This window comes from Lacerta agilis, chromosome 10 (genome assembly GCF_009819535.1).
Source record: "Lacerta agilis isolate rLacAgi1 chromosome 10, rLacAgi1.pri, whole genome shotgun sequence".
NCBI classification, from domain to species: domain Eukaryota; kingdom Metazoa; phylum Chordata; class Lepidosauria; order Squamata; family Lacertidae; genus Lacerta; species Lacerta agilis.
Window position 1 is genome coordinate 32,045,045 of NC_046321.1, and position 20,011 is coordinate 32,065,055.

The 20,011-nt window shown below is 41.6% G+C and overlaps 2 protein-coding genes across 2 annotated transcripts in view; one reads left to right on the forward strand and one right to left on the reverse strand.

The window, feature by feature from the left end:
- Nucleotides 1-286: 286 nt before the first annotated feature.
- POLR3H (RNA polymerase III subunit H) lies at nucleotides 287-9,041 on the reverse strand. The gene is made up of 7 exons (XM_033162308.1): nucleotides 8,918-9,041; nucleotides 6,441-6,574; nucleotides 5,743-5,839; nucleotides 3,660-3,746; nucleotides 3,102-3,165; nucleotides 1,971-2,178; nucleotides 287-1,732 (listed from the first exon to the last, which is right to left on the reverse strand). Exons 2-7 carry the CDS (start codon nucleotides 6,549-6,551, stop codon nucleotides 1,679-1,681), a joined length of 621 nt encoding a protein of 206 aa, XP_033018199.1. The 5' UTR covers nucleotides 6,552-6,574; nucleotides 8,918-9,041; the 3' UTR covers nucleotides 287-1,678.
- Nucleotides 9,042-10,992: 1,951 nt separating this feature from the next.
- NUP205 (nucleoporin 205) overlaps nucleotides 10,993-20,011 on the forward strand; it is a 36,870-nt gene continuing 27,851 nt past the window's right edge. Inside the window, exons 1-10 of the mRNA XM_033163502.1 lie at nucleotides 10,993-11,093; nucleotides 12,894-13,036; nucleotides 13,290-13,461; nucleotides 14,171-14,315; nucleotides 14,547-14,706; nucleotides 15,679-15,907; nucleotides 16,194-16,358; nucleotides 16,543-16,718; nucleotides 18,892-19,008; nucleotides 19,534-19,671. Coding sequence (XP_033019393.1) covers nucleotides 11,066-11,093; nucleotides 12,894-13,036; nucleotides 13,290-13,461; nucleotides 14,171-14,315; nucleotides 14,547-14,706; nucleotides 15,679-15,907; nucleotides 16,194-16,358; nucleotides 16,543-16,718; nucleotides 18,892-19,008; nucleotides 19,534-19,671 — 1,473 coding nt within the window. The 5' untranslated portion in view covers nucleotides 10,993-11,065. The remainder of the gene's footprint in view (nucleotides 11,094-12,893; nucleotides 13,037-13,289; nucleotides 13,462-14,170; nucleotides 14,316-14,546; nucleotides 14,707-15,678; nucleotides 15,908-16,193; nucleotides 16,359-16,542; nucleotides 16,719-18,891; nucleotides 19,009-19,533; nucleotides 19,672-20,011) is intronic.

A 20,011-nucleotide genomic window follows, 5' to 3' on the forward strand; every position in this document is an offset into this window, starting at 1 on the left:
ATGGCAAGAAAGAACAAGTAGTTATTTCTGGGGAACTTTATTTAGGTGCTTAAAAACTCTGTATTAAATTGGTTGATGTGTCATGTCAACATCACACAAAAAATGTAAATTCTTTTAGGCAGCACTATACAATAAAATAGATTTAAACCAGTGCAGTTTATTAGAACTTCAGGTACCTCCATTTCAGGAGGCTTTCATTGAAAAGCAGTTAAAAACCTGATGGCATTGCCACTTCTCTGGCTGTATAGTTAACTCATATATCATTTATAATCAAAGCTGCTGTTCCAGTCATTATACACTAGCAATATTTATTAGAAAAACACTGGCTCTGCAGTAATAATCTCGCATAGGAACATCAGAAGCAGATGTCCTGCACAACCCTCAGTGGGTTACAACAGCATTAAAACCTCCAATCAAGGCTTTGAAGCAGGAACAGCAAAGTCAGAGCGCGGCTTCACCGGTGCACTTGTAAGCCAAATATATTGCCATCAAGAAGCAGGCTGTATTCAAGTATGTTACCATATAAGACATGTACGTCAAAGCCCTTCTTAAAATGAAGAGCTATATTTATCACCTGATGCTCTGGTAGTCCTAGCTTTGCTTTTCTCATTAATAGTCCACATGGATACCATAGGAATGTTTTTATTGTGTATTGTGATTGTGTCTTTGTGTGCCTTTTGGACTGCTGCCCAATGTTCTATATTTCCCACTACATGCAGTCAAAGACCAAAAACTGAATGGCCATTGTCTGTTTGCACTACTATTCAATGCCCAAGGAAGAATTATCTACTTCACGATGTGACTATCTGCCTCCTTATACAGAAAGCCAACAAAAGTTGTTGAGTTTTGAGATGTCATTCACATCTACAGCAGCTTTCATTAGAATTTTGTTCTGTAGAGGGGGGAAAAGGCTATAGTCTACCTTTCTAAGCTAAAAACAAACTGAAGTCACATGTTTTCATGGAAGACAGCAAGATTAAGAATGGCAGATAACAAGGTTTGTTTGCTCTCTAAACACTGCAGACTTACTAACCCCAGTTATAGTGTGTTCTGCAAGTACAGTGGCTCACTGAATTTGCCAGGGCAAATAGTTTCAAGATATACAGGAGGACCCATTGGAGGCAGCCTGATGGCTATAGATTCGATTCTTACCCTTGCCCTAGCTTTATTAGTCTTCCTCATCAGTATGTGACCTTTAAAAGCCAGGGCATGATTTTCCTCCACTGTCAGAAACACCTCCATCCAAATGGGGAAAAGGAATAAGAGGGATGCAGTAAAATGACTGCAAGCTTTCATAACATCCTCTCCACCTTTCAAATCGCTACTGGTTTCTTCTAGACTGAAGTTCTTCAAAGTTTCTTTTTGCATCTGCTTTAAACACAAGGCCTGTCTCAAATTTCTTCTAGGGTAGCAATTCTTCGTAGATTCTTGTGCCTAGTTCTGCTAGGTAAAAAGATCAGAACCACCAGAGTTTGTTGACAGGGCCATGGTATGCAAATATTCTGTGTTGATGACATCACACTGATGTTCCCACTCATCTTCTACTTCAGAACTAGGGTAAAGTAGAAATAGAAACACAAAGTTTCTATTCTGCAGTTGCTTTCTAAAGAGAGAAAAATGCACACAGTGGTTTTTCCAATCTGGTAAATGCCCATCTTGGGAAAGTCTCTCCCTTTGGCTAACTGTTTGTCCACCAGGATAGGAGACCCAGACCAGGTTCACTGATAGATCCCTGCACAGAGAAGGAATATATGTTAGAATTTAGCACATGAAAATCTGGATTATCCATTTAATCTGCAGTATTCTCTGAATTCTGAGGTCACTTAGAGATCCTCACATACCCTTTCCTTACGATTATAAATGGTTGAAAGAATAAGGTCTACATCCCATCACCAAGGATGTGACTACTTTTAGGTAGTGAAAGGGTATTTCAAAAGCCTATGTAGAAAGGAGTAGTGTTAAATAGTTACCACTAGTGTGTAGGGCGCTTCCTTCTTCTGCACCTCCTCTGTGGCACTAGAGGTGGAGGGCTCTGCAGAGCTTGGGCCTGTTGGGGATGTGTCAATGAAAGTTTCATCAACCACACGGAAACGGATTTCCTCTCCTGTATCCATATACAGGTCATGGGCTCCTTCTTCAGTCTCATATTCCCAAACCCATACTTGTTCTGCTTCATCACTGGGCACACATAGTTAAGGCAACAGTGCAATAAGAAGTTCAAATTCAAGTATGAAATCCCTTTTCTGAGATTGGCTCTCACAGCTTTTTAACTAAGTACAAGCAAAATAAGCATGCTAAATTAGATCACTCTCTACAGCAATGGAAAATTTTCTGATGCAAATTTTCCTAAATGCATTCTGGAAAATTCATTTTGCTGTCCCCTGTGCAAGATTTTCTCACAGAACACAGACCATGCCAGATCTGCCAATAAATGTCTCTTACGTTATGCAGCAGGAAAACTGAATTCAATCCAGCAACTAACCACAGGTCTCAGGATGGAAACAAACAAGACGTTTGACTTGGACTGTTGCTTCCCACTGCCCTCAACCCAACTAATCTTTGGGTTGTATCCAATGTGCAAGTAGAAGGCAGCTTTGTGCAATGGATATTTTTCTCTTCCCCAACAGTTTCCACAAAGCTTCCCTACAGAGTCCGGGGGCCCTACCAAAAATTGAAGGCTGTGTCCATCCATGGCTACAAAGTTTGTGCCTGGGGAGGTTGCCTAAGATTAGGCGGAGGAATCTTGTGCCCTGCAACCCTGACCTCTTACACCTGCAGCACCAGATGACACAGCTCACAATGTCTGATAATTCCTCTCTAAATGAGCTTTTTGGGGGGCAGGGATGAGGGTAAATGAAAGATCTATTGTGAAAATGTTGGATATACCCAGTTGTTCAAAAATTATATGGATGCTTTCCTGAGCTGTGGAATAGTGACTTAATATTAGTCTAGCATTAAATAACAGACAATCTACTGGAACGTTTTGCAACATATTCATAGGGGTTTTTGGATTAAGTAAAAACAGACTCCATCTGAAGGGAAGTAGCTTTCATATTATACATCTTTAGACATCCAGCATCATGGAGCTGTTTAGAGGATACAACTTGGCAGGTTGCTGTAGGGATTCTGGAGGAATGATGATGTCATCAAAGAACCCAAGTGAAACTACAAAAAAGAAGTTCAGATTAATAAAGAAGCAAGATGGATGCAGTGTGACTCCTAGAACTTATGCTTTCCCCAGGTCATCACCTAGTGGCATGTCCAATAAGGGATCCGAACCGATGTCCAGCATTCTTTCCACTATACTGTAAATTTAATAAATGCAGAATTGGAACATCCATCAGGGCTATAAAGGAGAACAACTTTAAGCCTCAAATATGTTTTTCCACCTTTCGTTCTATATTGACTCATTTTTATTTATTTTTCAGAAAAGAAACTGAAGTTCACTTCTTTTGGCAATGTTTTGCTGCTATTAAGGAGTGATTCCAAACATCTTAATCATAGTAACTTCTAACTTTATTAATAGAACAGTCTTTCTTTTGAGACATATCTACTGGTTACCTTGGTATAATATTCCATAACTCTAGACACCCACTGCAGTCCTGCCCACAATATTCCTGTGATTATTTAGTGAATTACTAGTAAAAGTTAAAATTTACCCCGAACTCCTTCCAGACTGCAGCCTTTTATTACTCCAACCAGAATTTCATCCAGAAAGGGGTGAAACACAACATACCGAAAATGCACTGAAAAAGAAAAAGAAGCAACACAATATGCTGCTTGAACAAGTCACGATTCCCTCCCTCCCTATGGATTGCTAAAATAGCAATCCAATACTAGCATTTTGCTATTTACTAGTTTCTGAAAAAACGTGGATAAATAATGAATGGGCTGAGCAGGCTCGAATACCACCATACAGTGGTACTCCCATTTCAAGCCAAAACCTCCCAAGTTTCAGTGACTGTTCCTACAATCACCAAAGCAAGTGTGGCAAAATGTTTGTAGTTGTTGTTGAACAGAAGCATAAGGGTTTTGTCTCTTTAAATATAGGACATGGGCTCCAATGGGAAGGTGTAAAATGCTGTAGTAAATGCAGAGCAGAACCAAAAGACCCAAAACCATGATAATAGCAAAGCATGGGTGGGTGGAGTTGGCACTTGCTTCTGACTTTCTCTACTTGACAAAATCCAGTATTTTCACTCAGACATGCACACAGCTGGATGTACAAGTGGAGACTCTCAGGATTAGGGGACTAAGAATATCAAAACTGCCATGATCGCACATCATTAATTGCACCTCTCCATCTCTCAAAAACTGAGAAATCCTAAGGAAAACTATGCTTTCAATCTATGCTTCTATGTCATTGCTCTAATGATGTATATAGCATATCAGTCCAGTTTCTGGGCAGCTGTGTCAGCTTTTTGAGATTCTGCAAGCCTGGCAGACTGAAAATAGACTTGTTTTGATCGGTAACTAGAGCAAATAGGACAGTGCTGAGTGAACTGCAGCAGTAAGGGAAATGAAGATTAGAGTGGCCCTGTTTGCACCCAAGTGGTCTTTTAGATTTGTCTTGTCAGAGATTAGATGTACAAGATAAATGAAGGTCAAGACACCAGCAGTTTCTAGAGTGAACAACTGAAATACACACTGGAAAAAGTATCTTAGTACCTTTCATTTTCCTTAAGAAACTGATGAATAAAAAAATAGCAAAACAAGTCAAGGGAAAGGATAACAAGTGTCATTTATGCAGGAGCATAAAGGTACCTATTATGCACATTGCAAGTAATAAACTGTCACCATTCCATGACATAACTCCATCAGCATTCTAAAGTAGAACATTGTGATAAGTTGAGAATTTAAGACAGGGATCACCAACCTTGGCACATTTTGAATTTTGAGAGCCCTGTTGGCACTAGTTACAAAATAGCTGCCATGGAGGGACACGGCATAACACAACATGGCTGCCATGTGTTGCGTGGGTAATACACCCCCCCCCCGGCAGCCTCATGTTTACTGTTTACTATAGACCTGATAGTTGAGACGCAGCTTTTAAAGGCACAAGAACCCTGCTTTTCCAAATGTGAATTCGAAAACAAAGCCTCGGCTACACCAGTACCCACTTACTTGGGATTGTCCCATTGTGAATTTGCTTCCAAAGTTGGCATATATACCGTGGTACTGCAATCTCTTTATACCATGATTTTTAACGTGTGCCTGCACATCAGATCCTACACAGGAGATATGTCTAAGCAATAGGCGTGACCTGTCAAAGTGGCTCATGGAGGGCTGGTCACTTCTGGATCTAGTCTTCCTGCTGAAGTTGCTCCCCAACCCTGCCACAGGTCAACATATCATATTTCTAATTCTCCAACCTAGAACATCAATATATAAACATGTAGAACAAGCCTACTTCCTTGAGAATGTTAGCAATAGGTTAAGAAAATGTGGTACTGCATCATACCACAACTCTCCTAAGGGACAGCAAGTTCTAAGGATTAAATGAAGTGAAAGGGACTTCCTCTGATTTCTGCCTATGAATCAGTTCCCAAATGTATTTGCTACAGAAAGTATCAGCTGCTTTACCAGCAAAACGTAGATTCCCACATGAAGAAAATAGAGATCTTAAAGTACTGTAGTCCTGTCTACTCATGTTCATATTGCTTTAGGTACCTCTCAAATTTTGTGGTTGTCAACTCTCCTACCAATCTAAAGCGCTCATATTAAGAAAAGTAAGAGGCAAACCTTTTGTATGTGATGCACCATCTCCTGGGAATATGTAGGAATCTTCCAGTTTTGTGATGTCATAAAGGCAGATGCAGAGGCCAACATTATACACAACCTGTTTGGGGGTGGAGAAGACAAAACCCAGAGAGCAATAAATTCCAACAACTAGAGGAAATGTTTTAAACCTTCCTGAAACAACATACCAAGAGTTTATGCACAATGAAAGCTATGCAGATGAACCAAACTGGTGAACTGATTCAAAATAATTGTTTAGCAGAAAATTATTTATACAAGCTAGCCTCATCTGGCAAAAGCAGTAGAGAAAGATGACAGATAGCCAAGAAGAAATTGGAGTGTGTTTCCTAAATGGATGCTCCACTTCTAGTTTCTACTTATTTTTTGCCTCCCATTTACTTTCCAGTCTTATACTACCCTGCATCTCACTTGGATACTGAATTTAGACTGGTCAAAATCTAGTAGAGCTATTTTTCCATAGTTGTGCAAACTACTGTAGCCACTACAATTACACCAGTTAAGTATGTGATTCTGCATCATGCCTAGTATTACATACAACATTATACTGTTTATTAGCACTAAGCCACACATACTATTTTCAGTCAACAAACTGGACTGTTTCTAAAAATCTTCACATTTACAATAGTTGTCCATTAAAAACCTTTAGTCAGCCATCATGGCCTACAACACTTAAGCTTTACCTTATTGGCTAACTTCTTATTCAACTCTTCAGTGATAGCATCATTAAGCTTCCTTTCAAATTGCCATGGAGGAATCCGCACAGTATCTGTCATCTCCACTAACACAAACATGGTGGCCAACAAGAGTAAAGTTCCTGAAAGAGGAAAAAAGAGTCAACAAGGCAAATGTTATTTTCTGCAATGATGGTTGTGACAGCAGGTGGTGACAGGAGGGGGAAAGATGCTGAAGTTATTTTTGTTACTCTGGTGGATCTTGTTCCATTGAATGTATCTGGTGTACATTTCAATTCCTTGTAAAAATCTATGGTTATTAAAGAAAAGAATTTTGTAACCATTCTGAGCATGCTAATTTGATTATGAATTAAATCATCAGATTTTCCATTAGTTATTTTTAACAGATTTTCCATTTGTCTGTTTTCCAACCTTATTTGCTGGAATATGTACTATCTGCAGTGTGCTGTGAAATATACTATTTATCATAAAATAAGCCATGTTTTGTTACTTTAAGATATTTAATACCATTTTCTTAACACATGAACTGAAAAGTGGTATACCAAACAATTCTGTCATAATTTAATAGGCTAAAATACATTCAATTATGCTGAGAATTAAAATGTCAAACACAGAACTCATATTTAAAGTACTTTTGTTGTTTAGTCGTTTAGTCGTGTCTGACTCTTTGTGACCCCATGGACCAGAGCACACCAGGCACTCCTGTCTTCCACTGCCTCCCGCAGTTTGGTCAGACTCATGTTGGTAGCTTCGAGAACACTGTCCAACCATCTTGTCCTCTGGCGTCCCCTTCTCTTTGTGCCCTCAATCTTTCCCAACAACAGGGTCTTTTCCAGGGATTATTCTCTTCTCATAAGGTGGCCAAAGTATTGGAGCCTCAGCTTCAGGATCTGTCCTTCCAGTGAGCACTCAGGGCTGATTTCCTTAAGAATGGATAGGTTTGATCTTCTTGCAGTCCATGGGACTCTCAAGTGTCTCCTCCAGCACCATAATTCAAATTCATCAATTCTTCGGCGATCGGCCTTCTTTATGGTCCAGCTCTCACTTCCATACATCACTACAGTACTGGGAAAACCACAGCTTTAACTATACGGACCTTTGTCGGCAAGGTGATGTCTCTGCTTTTTAAGATGCTGTCTAGGTTTGTCATTGCTTTTCCCCCAAGAAGCAGGTGTCTTTTAATTTCGTGACTGCTGTCACCATCTGCAGTGATCATGGAACCCAAGAAAGTAAAATCTCTCACTGCCTCCGTTTCTTCCCCTTCTATTTGCCAGGAGGTAAAGTACTAGGGCACATAAAAAGCTTTTCTAAAAAGTAAGGTTTTTAAATATGCTCTAAAGCTTATGAGGCATTCAAAAGCTCCCCAAGGAAGAGTTTCACAGGACAGAACCAAGACAGATTGTGTGAATGATAACTTTGATCTTGATTTCATATCAGGATGTCTTTTGAAGACCAAAATTAAAGTAACCACAATAAAAGCCCTGAAGCTAGTGCAGGGGAGGAAAAGAGGGAGTGTGCTGGTGTAAGACTTAATGACCTGTTTTATTAAGAAGAATTGTTATGTCCAAACTGGCTCTTGGAATCTCTTATGATGATGTACGTAATGACCATCAATTTGATAGAAAAACATTTAGGTAAAAAAAGAAGAACCATGGATTTCTGAGGTTAAACACTGGCATGTTCTGGGGGTGCACTCCTATATCTCTCAGGGCAACGCACCAAATTCAAGTGCATCTATTTTATTTGCCCTGCAACATGCTCAGTTCTAAAACCAGCATGCTTCCATGCTTGGAGTACTGGACTAGGACTGTGGAACTCGAGGTTCAAATCCTCACTGAGAAATACAATTCACCAGATAATCATGGGCCCCTCATTCATTCTTTTTAGCCTACCACCTTCACAGCGTTGCTGCGAGGATAAGGAGTGGTGGAAAAGAGGGAATGCCCATGTATGCTGACCTAAGTCTGATAACGAAAGCTGACTACCGACTGAGCATCGTGCACGTCCGGTTTTCCATTGCGTTGCACAGCACTAATTTGCAGAGTAGCAACCTCGCAGTCGGAAAGCTAGAAACATCTACGGCCTGAAGCTATTTAGGCTAAAATTAGTCTAAACTAAGTTGCGCTACAGAAGTGTAATCTGCCCGAGAGAATTTTCTCATGAAATGAGATGAAATGCTTAGCAGGTGAAAACGCTAAGCAGAAGAATGGTGTGCTTGAAGGCTAAGGCTTACACGATCATGTGCATTAGGAAGGGAACCCACTGAACCATGTCCGTGGCCGGGACAAGAGCCGTCCTGGCTCTCCAGATCCTCCTCCTTCCTTTCTTCCCCGCCGCCCTGTTGTCAGAGGGATCCCCGGCACCCGCTCTCTCGCAGGAGCGGCGGCCGACGCCTGAAGGCTCCCCTGGAAGCCCCCGCTCTCTCGCAGCAGCCAAGCAGCCCCAGCCCTCGCGGCTCCACTCACCCGCCTCGCTATCGCGGCTCCACGGCGACCAGCTGTCCGACGGCAGCGGCAAGGTCAGAGCTCCTTCTACCAGAAGACGGAGGGTCGCTGGCAACCGTGACCTTACGCGGAAGACCGGACACCGTCCCCGGTCCACGCGACGCAGACTTTTGCGAGAGGAAAATGCAGTTTTGCTTTTGCCCGACGGCGCTTTATTCCGAGCGCGCATGCGCAAGAGCCCATAGGGCAACGGGGAGGAAACAGGAAGCCGCTAGAAGGCACGTGATGGCGGCTGCAGGCTTGTATAGGAATATCGCAGGAGTATTTTGTAGCAGGTGTAGTCCCCCTTGTGAAGAGCCGTAGCCAGGATTTTTTTGGGGGGGGCAGAACCTCAGTTAGCTATGTATTTTTATTGATTTGGGGGGTTGGCAGCTGCCCCTCCCTGCCCCCTTCTCTACGCCCATGGCCGGATTTTTTCCTATATATTTTGGTCGCTGTGAATTTTGTCGTTTGCTGTTTTGTTTTGTTCTTTTGTTTTTGTACAGTATTGCTATTTAACTAAACGCGAAGCGCGCCGGTGTATACACAAATATTTATAACGGACAAACACAAATACTTATTCTTTAGTCGTACTTTTGTCTATTGCAACATGCAGCCTTTGTCTCTACCCTCTGTTGTCAGGTTTTGGGTGCCAGCAAGACTTTTGGTTGGTTTTGCTGCTTTCCTAGCTGTTCTTCAGAAAAGCTTCCGATGATTCAGCCGTCATCCTTCTTACGAAAACACTCACTCCTGGGTTTTTAAGTGTTGGCTGCTTTTCAGTACTCCCTCCGCCCAATGTAAAACAGCCCCCTCGTATTCTCTAACGCAACATCACCCACAACTGACATATTGGGAGAGTTAAAAACATTACATGCAAACACTTGCCAAGCTAATATGGGGATCAGGGACCTTGCCTTGAATAGAGCTGCAAATCTACCATGGAGGCTTCTGTTGCTACTTTCAGGTTGGGGAAAAAAGTATAGAAATTACCGTTAACCTTTTTTTATTTATATCAACTTAAAGAAAGATGGAAGTGACCCAGGTGGCGCTGTGGGTTAAACCACAGAAGCCTAGGGCTTGCTGATCAGAAGGTTGGCGGTTCGAATCCCTGCCACGGGGTGAGCTCCCGTTGCTCGGTCCCAGCTCCTGCCCACCTAGCAGTTCAAAAGCATGTCAAAGTGCAAGTAGATAAATAGGTACCGCTCCGGCGGGAAGGTAAATGGCGTTTCCGTGCGCTGCTCTGGTTCGCCAGAAGCGGCTTTGTCATGCTGGCCACATGACCCGGAAGCTGTCTGCAGACAAACGCCGGCTCCCTCGGCCTATAGAGCGAGATGAGCGCCGCAACCCCAGAGTCGGACACGACTGGACCTGATGGTCAGGGGTCCCTTTACCTTTACCTAAAGAAAGATGGAGGGCACAAGGAGAAAGGGACGACAGAAGATGAGATGGTTGGACAGTGTTCTCGAAGCGACTAGCATGAGTTTGGCCAAACTGCGGGAGGCAGTAAAAGATAGGCGTTCCTGGCGTGCTCTGGTCCATGGGGTCACGAAGAGTCGGACACGACTGAACAACAACAAAGAAAGATAAAGGATGCAGCATTGTTTTTGTATGCAACTTCGCTGGTCCTTCCCTACCCCCAACTACGTTGAACGAAACCACCACCCTGAACCAGTTGATAACAGCCCTTTGCAGTGCAACCCTATGCAAGTTTACTGAGAAGTAAATTCCACTGTGCGTAATAGGCCGTACTGTTCCCTAGAGAGAAGCGTTTAGTCTTAAAGGCTGCTTTTCCCTTTCCCGCCTTTCTACCAGGAAGAGGGCAAGAACCGCAATTCCCAGCATCCTTTGCTTCTGGGTCCTGAACTTACCGATTAGGTGGTCACGTTGTGCCTGTGCTCCAAATGTTCAAACTGAACGGCTCTGTTTTTGTTAATGAACTGAGAGCGGGGTGGGGCTCGATATAGTAAATGCAGTCTCCAGATAACGGAAGAGACTGGCTGTTCAGTAGCCTTAATGTGTGCATCTTTCCGAGGGCTGTTTCTTGCTCAGGCATTAATTTAGTCGCCTCTTAGCGTTTTGGGGTCTTCTCGGCGGCAAGGGCGCTTTGGCTCGAGTCAGTGAGCGTCCAAGATGTCGGCGCCGTTGGCGGTAATTTCAGGTACGGGGAGGCCCGTGTGCGGCCCGGAGGCCGTGAAGGGAGGTGTCGGTCCCGCAGTGTGACCCCCGCTCCCTCCCTCCGCAGTTTGGGAGCGAGGGGCTCCTGGCGCCCTGGCCGGCGCCCTTCCCTTCACGGCGGGAGGGACCATCGTGCGGCCCGTCGTGGCGCCTCCTCCTGCAACATACTACTGACGGCGTTCCTGCATATATGCCTTGCAATCCTCCATGTGGCTACTCGGAAGTAAGTCCCGTTGAGTTCAATGGGATTTGCTACCAGGTAAACGGATGTAGGGTTGCATCCCACAGCTGCATCGTGCCGGTCCTTTCAGTTTGTAGCGCCTGTCAGTTGGCTTCGCCCATACAGTTTTTACAGTTCGGTGCCTGTACATAAATGTAACCGGCAATAAATCGGTTTGTGGTTTTTTTTAGATAAGTGGGGTGCTGCCTCTCCCTCCTCTCGCGCCAACACCCACTGCTATGACAACAACGTAACTCATCATAGAGCTCCTGTGGTCCGCTTGTGGGTCATTCAGAATTGTCCGTGCTTTCTGCTTGGTAGCCTCTGATCTCGTCCATTTGGCTACACTGATAAACATTCAGTAAAATAATGACGTTATGGAACTTTTAACGAAAAGGTTTTTTTGAAGCCTGTTTTGGAGTTCATATATCTGGCTGAATAACTTTCATCATACTTTGAACACTAATCTCCATTGGTTAAGCACACTTTAATGCTGCTAGAATGGCAACTATATTTGCCTGGGAAGCTGTGGCTTTCCTTGTGTATGCCTACTTTTCATTTCCAAGTTCCTAATACACTTAGCTGTCGAGATGCTTCATTTGTTGAATATTTTCTATATGGGAAACAACTTTTGGTTAGGAAATGGAATCAACTCCCACGTTGGTCAGAATAACTTGGTTCGTACAAAAACACTAAACTCAATGATGGCTTGGTAGTGCAAATACACAAGTGTGAGTGCTCCCAGAGTGGAGATCATGGCTGCTTTTCATCTGTGGGCCAAGGCATGGTTTGGCATAGCACACTGTCCAAACTTGGGCTTGTGGTTTGTCTCATCCAATCAAATCATGAGCTGTAACCAATGTTTTGCCTTGACTTACAACTTATGATTTGCCTAGAAGAGACAAGCCATGAGCACAGGTTCTAATGACATGCTAAGCTAAACCATGGGGTAGCTCACAGCAAGGCCGGAGGAGGAGCAAAGCAGCTGTAATCTCCCCTTTGGAAGGCTGCATATGTCTGCTAAGTCATAGTTTAACTCAGCAGTTCACGCAAACGAAGGCATTGTGTGCCCAGTGGCTCCTGTCTGGGATCTTCACACATGCGAGTGTGCATAGAGGTTTTATGCTATGTCCTGTGCAAAACATCTGTTTAGGATATTTAATATAAGAGGCAACTTGAAGTCTGCTGGCTCTTGCATGAGGACTCCTTTTTATTCCCCTTCCCCACCCTTTGTTCTTCTAATCAGCAGAAATGCATCTGAATATTGGATGAAGGGTACCATTATCATATTGGTGTGTGTATATGCATGTGAACATTCTTCATCCTGAACCTGAGTTGCTCCAGCATATCTGGCTTGGGGGTTGAATTATTCTGTTTTCCATAAAGTGAATGCAAGAAACCCCATCTAGTGTGTACCTCTTCAAGACTGCAGCAGCCACCACTGTTTATAATACAGTAAAGGTGGCATTACTACCTTTTAGATAATTCATTTGATTTAATTGTGTTTTTGTAATGTTTTGTCACAATCTCCTTTTGTGAAAGTATTGTTTATATTATTTTTAGCTGCCAGTTTGTGGGGGCCCTACAAAGACATTTGGCAAGCAGTGGTTAATGCTATATGGAAAAGGCAACCTGAAGCAACACATCTTCTTGACCAGATCTTAAAGAAATACAAGTCTGACTTCATATCCCTCTTCAGAAATCCGGTAAAAAGTAAACCTTTGCTCTATTGGGAGATGGGTGGTAAAAAAAGTTTAGTTGGTATTGCACTTGTTTATTTAAATCATGTTTTATATGGTAACTGTATTAAGACTGCACCTAATGGGGAAATGCTGTTGAGCTCATTCTCATGGTTTGGAGAATTGACAGTATGATGACATACTGTACATATGAAATGTCATTTCATTTTTCTTATGCATTTTTGGTCAGAGTGGCAATTCTAATTTGTTTGTTTTGTAGCCAAAGAATGCCCAACAGCATGAAAAGGTTCAGAAAGCAAGTACAGAAGGAGTTGCTATCCAGGGCCAACAAGGAACCAGACTCTTACCAGAGCAGCTAATCAGAGAGGCCTTTATTCTGAGTGATCTTTTCGATATTGGGGAGTTGGCAGCTGTTGAACTCCTTCTAGCAGGTAATGTGATATTGGAATGGGAACAAGCTGACCTATTCTATTCTGTTCTGTTCTATTCTATTCTGAAGAGACATAGCTCTGTTTTAGGGGTATGTCTGTGTCTCTCCATAGCTCTTGTCCCTTTACATCATTAGCAGAAGTAGAATAGATGATTCAAAATAAACAAAAGCAGCAGATTTTCATAATTACTAAAGCTGGAATAATTTCTTGCAGAATGTTATATGCATGTTTGTATATATACACACCTTACTTGCTCATGAGGCTGTAAAATTGTCAGGCTAATTGCACAACTGATATTAAAATATTACATTAATATTAAAATAGTTAGATGCAGTTTGGAATACCTGTAGTCTAAGACACTCTGATTACTAGAAAAAATATGGAATTTCCCCCCCCCCCATCTACTTTATGTTACAATGCAAAGAGAGGCGATGCAAGACTTATATGGAGGTCAGAGGGAATCTATCTGCCTTAGCTACTGTTCTTAGAACAGGTGGGGCATGGTTTGGCTGAAATGGGGTGGGTGGGTGAAAAAGAGAGAGAGAGAGAGAGAGAGAGAGAGGATGGGTTTCTGCATTTCATTAAGGGCCCATCTACCTTTCTACCCATAATTTGAGCACCAGCGGCAGAGAAGGTAGAGAGAATGATAATAGAAAAGCAAGAGGTGGCATAAATGGGGACTTTTCTTATGACTGTACCTTTCTTCCAGGGGAGCATCAGCAGCCTCGTTTTCCTGGGCTATCCAGGGGTTTAGTAGCTGTTCTTTTATACTGGGATGGAAAGCGATGCATTGCAAATTCATTGCGGACACTCATCCAGTCTCGGCGAGGCAAGACTTGGACACTGGAACTCAGGTCTGTTTTCTGAAGCAACAGCTTCTGAAAATACCTAAACTAAAACAGTAACAATATTTCTGTGTTGAACCTAGATTTTTTTGAAGTATTGCAGAAGGGAGATATTTTCCCCTGTTTTCCCCTATAAATTATGATTCGGCTTTTGGCATTTTGCTTTGTCTCTATCACAGAAGCTTCTGTTTTTCACATTTGTTTTAATGGTGTTCTGGAATTTGTTCCTTTTGATTTCAGCCCTGAATTGGTATCCATAACAACACGCTTTACAGATGAACTGATGGAGCAGGGTCTCACACATAAAATTCTGACTTTGGTGTCTCAAATTGATGTAAACACTGAGTTTGAGAAACTGCAGAGAGACCGAGGATTGGGCAGTGAGAAACATCGCAAAGAGGTAAATGCTTAAGATGTTCAGAGACAGTAAGTACTTGAAATTTTATTTGCTATAAAAACATCAAGAGTTGCCACCTCCCGCCGTGGTGTTCTACTCACCTTTGCTTCCTAAAATGTTAATGGTGGTGACAGCTTCACATGTGGCATGGGATATAATTTCTATGAAAGAAACTGATAAGCACATATGCGTTTTTCATCATGTGTATATGAGTGCAGAAATGCATGCAGTCTTAACATGTGTGATGGTATACATTTGATTTTCCAACCGACGAGTGAGTATTGCCATATAAGGAGTAAGAGCAGTAAAATTTGTTTAAGTTCTTCCAAGTATGAAGACACTGACAAAGTTCACATGTAGCACAAGGCTGTGGTTTGTCATTGCACAGTGAGTCTTGAGCTCACATACACTTACTTCATTGTTTGGCAGTTCAGATGTAACACTGTATGCATTGCTGCAAACAAGGAAGTCATGGTGGGGACTGGAGCAAGTGAGGGAAGTAGGCTGTGCAGAAACCTAAGGCTCATTCATATAATGTGAAACTATGGTTTGACATTATAAGTGAACTTGATCAGTGTCCAGTCTTTTGTTTATTTCATCGTGTAGTTGCAAATATTAGTCATGCTAAGAAACATCTTAAAATCCTGCTTTTGGTTACAGAAATTAGTTTTTGTAAATAACTTTTTAGAACCAACTTCATCGTATGCAATGAGTTTGATATATAATGTTATTGATTAAGGCTATGATCTTAGATGTACTTACCAGGGAGTAAGCCTCATTGAACACAAAAGGCTTCCTTCTGTGTAAACTTGGTTGGGATTGACTAATTCTATGCATTTTCATAAAGAACAAGTCCTTTTGAAATCAGTGGGGCTGACCTTTGGATAAACATGGATAGTATTGTTTTTTATATGATAAATAGCATATTTTAAAGCTACATATGTAGTAACTTGGTTTTGATTTTTTTTTTTTTAGGTTTCTGATCTCATCAAGGAGTGTAGGCAGGCACTGGCAGAGAGCTTATTTGTTTGGGCTTGCCAGTCACCGCTGAGCCGGGATGATACTTTAATCCTGATTACTTACTTAGAGAAAGTGACTGTGGAAGCTGATGGTTCATTGGACAGAGTAAACTTGGCACTTCTTATGGCACTCCTCTATTGCTTTGATGTCAGCTTTCTAGAACAGGCCACTGAAGATCGAGAAGGTAAAACTGTTTTTCTGGCTATGCCAAAATATACGTCATTCACATAGATTAAGATGAGTTAAATTTTTGCTGTTTCTGAGACTTCCTCATTTCTTCTTCATAGTATTTAAACTGAATAGTTCACAAAATTTGATGGGAGCTATTTAGCTCTGAATTACAAAATAAAAGAGGTGAAAGAGGTTATTGTATTTGCTGAGCCACCCATTTTATTTTCAGGGGACTTGAAACCACATTTCTTTCCGTATTAAACTTCTATTTTGTATTTGCTTTTTTTAAAAAAATGTAGAACTAATGCACCAGCTGCCACTGTTAACAGAGAGACAATATATAGCTGCAATCCATACACGCCTTCAGGATGCTCGGCCTTGGAAACTGCCAGGACTTCAAGGAACTGTTAGGTTAGCCTGGGCTCTAGCCTTGCGTGGAATTTCACAGTTCACTGATGTGACAGGTAATCTGATTCATAGACAAGAAACTCAATCCCACCTGTTTCCTTTGCTTAGTGGAGGAAGCCAATCTATCATGCATATTCCTTTGTTTAAACTGCCAACCCTTAAGCATGCTGTTTATGAAATGTATGCACAGTTAGTAGCTTTATTAGACTGTCTCTTGAATTCATTCTTCATTCTCTTCAGCACTTGCAGAATTTGCTGAGGCAGATGAAGCAATGGCAGAGTTAGCAATTGCAGACAACGTTTTCTTGTTCCTTACTGAATCTGTGGTGAGAGCTGAAAACTTCTACCAAGAGGAATTTTACATACGTAGAATCCACAACCTTACCACCGACTTTCTTGCTCTCATGCCAATGAAGGTAAGTTGTATTTTTCTTGACTGGATATAAGCAGGACAAATATTTCATTGCAATCTATTTATGCAGACTAATATAAGCATTTCAGTGTGGGAATTATGTCTTGCATTTTGTGTTCATATATGTGTGAAGTTTTAAAATACACACGGTGACCATTTTGTGCTTGTCCAATTGACGCACGGGTCCTTGCATGGGGGTTACGTTCCAAGGATGGCACGTGTATGCAAAGACACATATACTTGAACCACCCCTGCACAAGCAGTCCTACCTTCTGGAACTATTGTGCCAAAAGGCAGAGTGCTTAAAAACTTTCTGTCCTTGGAGATTTCAGCTAGCCAGCCTTCAACCACGTAATGATGAAATTGCACATGTTAAATACACATAAGTTGCATGCATACTGCACATTGTTTGGCTAAACCAGGCTTCCTCAAACTCGCCCTCCAGATGTTTTTGGCCTACAACTCCCATGATCTCTAGCTAGCAGGACTAGCAGCTAGCAGGTCAGGGATGATGGGAATTGTAGTCTCAAAACATCTGGAGGGCCGAGTTTGAGGAAGCCTGGGCTAAATCCTGTCTTAAGCCCCAATGATCAGTTTAAGTAATTTAATAGTTTTTTTTTCCTTAGAAAAAGCAACTACAGTGGTACCTCGGGTTACAAACACCTCTGGTTACAAACACTTGGGGTTACAGACTCGGCTAACCTGGAAGTAGTACCTCGGGTTAAGAACTTTACCTCAGGATGAGAACAGAAATTGCATGGCGGCAGCACAGTGGCAGCGGAAGGCCCCATTAGCTAAAGTGGTACCTCAGCTTAAGAACGGTTTCAGGTTAAGATCGGACCTCCAGAACGAATTAAGTTCATAACCAGAGGTACCACTGTACTTGATGTTGTGGTCTTTGCCCTCTTCCAGATTGTGCACATACAAATTATTTTATGTTAGTAATGCTATTTTTTCTGGTTCGCTCATCATCATTACTATTTGCTGGGGTAGTTCTTTTTTCTAGTAACAATCTCTCAACTTGGTCAAGTTAATCTTTCATAGATCTCTTTGAAATTCATTCTCATTCTGTTTAATGGGACTTACTGCAAGATTGAATATACATAAGCTGCCATTGTATACCCATATACTTTTGGAGGAAGCTCCATAAAATTCAGTGGGTTTTATTTCTAGGTATACATGCATAGGGTTGTGCTGTTCAGCTGTTAATTTGAATTAAACTACAGTACTTGCATAGGCATCCTTCAATGTTTGCTGACTAGCTTTATTTTTTGTGAAATTTTTGAAATACTTTATTGTCACTTGTACAACTTGTATACAGTGAGATTACATGAACATTCCCACTCTGCTCTCTTAGTCTTAATTCCCCTCGTTTACCCACCTAACCCGAAAGTCAGTTGCCCTGTTGTTATCTTTTCATTCAGTAGCCTAACAGCCCACGGATAGAAGCTGTTCTTTATCCTGTTGGTGCGACTAATCATGCTTCTATATCTTCTGCCTGAGGGCAGGAGATCAAGAAAGTGCCAGCCAGGGTGTGAATCATCCTTGAGGATTTCCCTCAATTTTCCAATCTGGATAATTCTAGTAATAGGTCTGAGCTTCATTTGAAGGAGTCATGCTTTTTATTCTATTCAGTTGCCTGCTATTGTTATATGAAACAGATACAACAATTGCACTTTTTCTACATGGTGACTAACTTTCTGGGGAATAGAGGGCACAATTCAGCTAGAATGAGAAATGTTTCAGTCCCATAGATTTCAGTGAGAGAGACAAGCATGTGATCAATTTTGTACCTTTGAAATCAGTGGGTCTTAAATATATGTAATTAGTAATGTCATCAGTTTTCTCTTATCCCATATTCATCTTTGGTATTGGTGTAAAGAACCAGTTCCTTGTGTAAACTTACAGTGTGGTAAATGCAGTGGTGTCCAAACTTTTTTCAAAGAGGGCTAGATTTGATGAAGTGAAGGGCCGTGAGAGCTGAACAAAGGGCCGGATTAAGCCCCTGAAACGGACTTTGGACAAACCTGCTTTAAGGCAACGTTTAAAAAAGATTCTAGTGGTCCTTTCATTAATACATGCTAATGAGGTTTAGTCAAGTGCCTGTAAAAGCTGTCTGCTCTTGTTCACTTCATAGTTAATTATCAATAAATTTATTTCCTTGGCAAATTGTGTAGGTGAAACAGCTAAGAAACCGTGCTGATGAAGATGCTCGCATGATACACATGAGTATACAGTTGGGTAATGAGCCTCCTCTTTCTCTTAGACGGGATCTGGAGCATCTGATGTTTTTAGTAAGTTCTTTTTAAAAATAAAATGTTGAGAACTCATAGTTTCATTTTTTGGAAAATATTGTTACATTGGTTAAAAATAATACAGCTGGAATACCAAGAACATTGGTGCCAATTAATATATTCAGTACACTTCTGGGACCTCTCAGGTGGGCTCCATTGCAATTATAAGAGAAGCATTCTGGCAACTTTTTTTTCTAGAAAAATAGCACTTTTGTATCCCACTTAAAAAATACCAGACGTGATGTAAGCTATGCTAAAGTAACTATATTTCTTCTTAATGCTGGCAAATTAGTCTTTAGTCAGAAAAAGTTGCGTAAATTTTGAAAGCTGCCACAGGGGGTTTTGTGACTGTGGAAGTGAATGGTATTAACATAGCTGGGGCTGCTGCTAATGGAATCTGTTTGGTATTTGAATTTGGCGCACGGATGATAATCGGGTGAAAGGCAATGTTCCTAAAGATCATGATAGGCTATAGTATATATATATTTGTAGGTATATAGGACTCACATTATTTCTGTTCTGCAGATTGCTGAGTTGTATAAGAAGGATCCATTTAATTTGGAGCTTGCTCTTGAGTACTGGTGTCCTTCGGAGCCCCTGCAGAGTTCCACCATCATAGGATCGTATATTGGGATAGCCCATCAAAGACCACCTCAGCGTCAGGTGAGAAAATACTAGTTCCCTCCTCTGTTGTTTTGGCTTGGGTTTTCTTGAAAGCCATTTTAAAACAATTAGTAGCACATCCTATTTCCCCAAAAGCTATGGATGCTTGCATTTCATATGAAGAGGCGACAAGCTGGGGCACACCCAGCTTTCCTCCTGCGGCCCCAAACGTGTTGTCTGAAACAGCACAACTGCTTAAAATGATAGTGACAGCAAAAGTGGATAAAGGAGATTTAATTGATTTTCACCCCCCCCCCTCCCCTCTGCATTTGGGTATAACAATACTGACTTGCTGTATTGGGCATTTGAAATTATTACAGTGAGCATTCTAAATGCTAAG

Excerpts from the sequence above, each read along its gene's own strand:
- POLR3H (XM_033162308.1), bottom strand. The coding sequence starts at position 6,551 with ATGTTTGTGTTAGTGGAGATGACAGATACTGTGCGGATTCCTCCATGG. Across the intron at positions 5,840-6,440 it reads ATAAGAAGTTAGCCAATAAG|GTTGTGTATAATGTTGGCCT; the intron begins GTAAAGCTTAAG and ends ACCCCCAAACAG. Across the intron at positions 2,179-3,101 it reads CTACAGCAACCTGCCAAGTT|TGATGAAGCAGAACAAGTAT; the intron begins GTATCCTCTAAA and ends ATGTGTGCCCAG.